At 38.0% G+C, this 1698-nt stretch overlaps 1 protein-coding gene across 1 annotated transcript in view; it reads right to left on the bottom strand.

Annotated features, from left to right (window-relative positions):
- lactb (lactamase, beta) overlaps positions 1 to 1698 on the bottom strand; it is a gene marked incomplete in the record, with an annotated part of 13017 nt that overhangs the window by 8117 nt on the left and 3202 nt on the right. Inside the window, 1 exon segment of the mRNA XM_014003438.1 lies at positions 1176 to 1341. Coding sequence (XP_013858892.1) covers positions 1176 to 1341 — 166 coding nt within the window.

A 1698-nucleotide genomic window follows, 5' to 3' on the forward strand; every position in this document is an offset into this window, starting at 1 on the left:
GCTGCTCACCTGCTGCTCACCTGCTGCTCACCTGCTGTTCACCTGTTGCTCACCATACGATATATCCCGATATATTGCGATACTATAAGCAAGGCACTATATTGCGATATATTGCGATTTTTTGTCCAAAAATTCTATTAAATAAAAACCTCTTACAGGGGAAAAAATGAAAAACCAAAATCCATTGTCTCAGAAAATTCTAATATTACAGAGACATGCTTTTGATACATTTAGCTGTGTTCTGCTTTGTATGTATTTTATTTTATTTGTTTCATATTTCTTATTTCATCCATGTTTTCAATTATTAGACTAAATTTGACAATAAATATACAGGGCTTTAGAATATCGATACAGTATCGGGAAATGAAATATCGCGATATTTCAGTGTATCGATATTTTCTTACACCCCTATGATCAATACCAATAAAAAWGCTGATAGAACGTTGATAATATCACTGAACTCCAATCCAGGGGACAAGGTCACGTCACCAGTTTGGCAGGAGTACTCAGCCTATTTTCTCCTGGTCCTTATTTCAAATAGGTAAAACAAAAAACTAATCAATAATTATCAATATATCGACCAATATGAAATGTCGTCACACATTTTCCAGCCATATTCCCCAGCCCTACGAACCACTGAGCCATTGTTTTTCCTTTTTTTTAATTAACGGTTTATCAGAATCTCTGATAAATAAAAATTTAAAAAGCTGGTTTTATTGGGATTTTATTAAGCAGAGTGGATTACCAGAACACTGCTGGTCCATTTCTCTAATATAAGTTTTGTTCAGATTGTTTCTAGAGCTAATCAGACCAGCTGTGTAAGCTATGGCGCATCAGTCACAGCACAACAATCAGAGCAGTGTTWTGTCACATTAAATTCACCTAATTAAATGCTGGAGTTATGTTCACAGTGAAGCTGCAACAAAAACAGCTGATGGCTGTCAGTGCACTTACAGAGTGGGCAACTGACATCAAATCACAAAAGCCCTTTGGGATGCACACTTGCTGCAAGATGTTAATGCTCTTAATCAAAGCTGACCACTCGCAATTGAATCATTGAGTCAAACCTTTAATGCAACGTCTGAACAGGCCCACTGTGATCCACCTGCACTCAGCTGTGAAGTGCCAGAATACATTATAGTGGTCATAGAGTGAAAGTAAAGATTATAAATTACCTGGAGCGATGGTAAATAATAGGGTCGTTCTCATCAGGAACTGTGTTGAGCATTCCTAGCTCGCGGAACATGTTCATCATCAGATCCAGAAAGCGCTGATTGGCAGCCCGCTCCAAAACAGCACTTAGGAGGGTGAAGGCATGAGTGGAGTACAGGAACGTGGTACCTACRTGTAATAAAACATGAATCTGATTCGCCATGATATTATTCTTACAGATTTGTTAGATTTTAAAGGGGATGTATCATGCAAAAATTCACTTTTTTTAGCCACTAAATGCATTTTTTTGTGTGTATTTGGAGTTTCTACGAGTGCAGAAAACTTGAACTGATTGACTGAAATGTGAAAAAGAAGGATTTAAAAGCACGGTACGTCTCCTTTWTTGGTCACAAGAAGTAGGGATGTTGACATTTCGTCAGCAGCTGCTGCCATTTTCTTCCCAAACTGCTGTGACCAGATTTTGCAAGGCTACTCTGTGCGTTTGCTTGTAATTTCCTCCTGCTTCGTTATTTCTACGAGTTTCAA

Source organism: Austrofundulus limnaeus, unplaced genomic scaffold (genome assembly GCF_001266775.1).
Source record: "Austrofundulus limnaeus strain Quisiro unplaced genomic scaffold, Austrofundulus_limnaeus-1.0 Scaffold19, whole genome shotgun sequence".
In the NCBI taxonomy this organism is placed as follows: domain Eukaryota; kingdom Metazoa; phylum Chordata; class Actinopteri; order Cyprinodontiformes; family Rivulidae; genus Austrofundulus; species Austrofundulus limnaeus.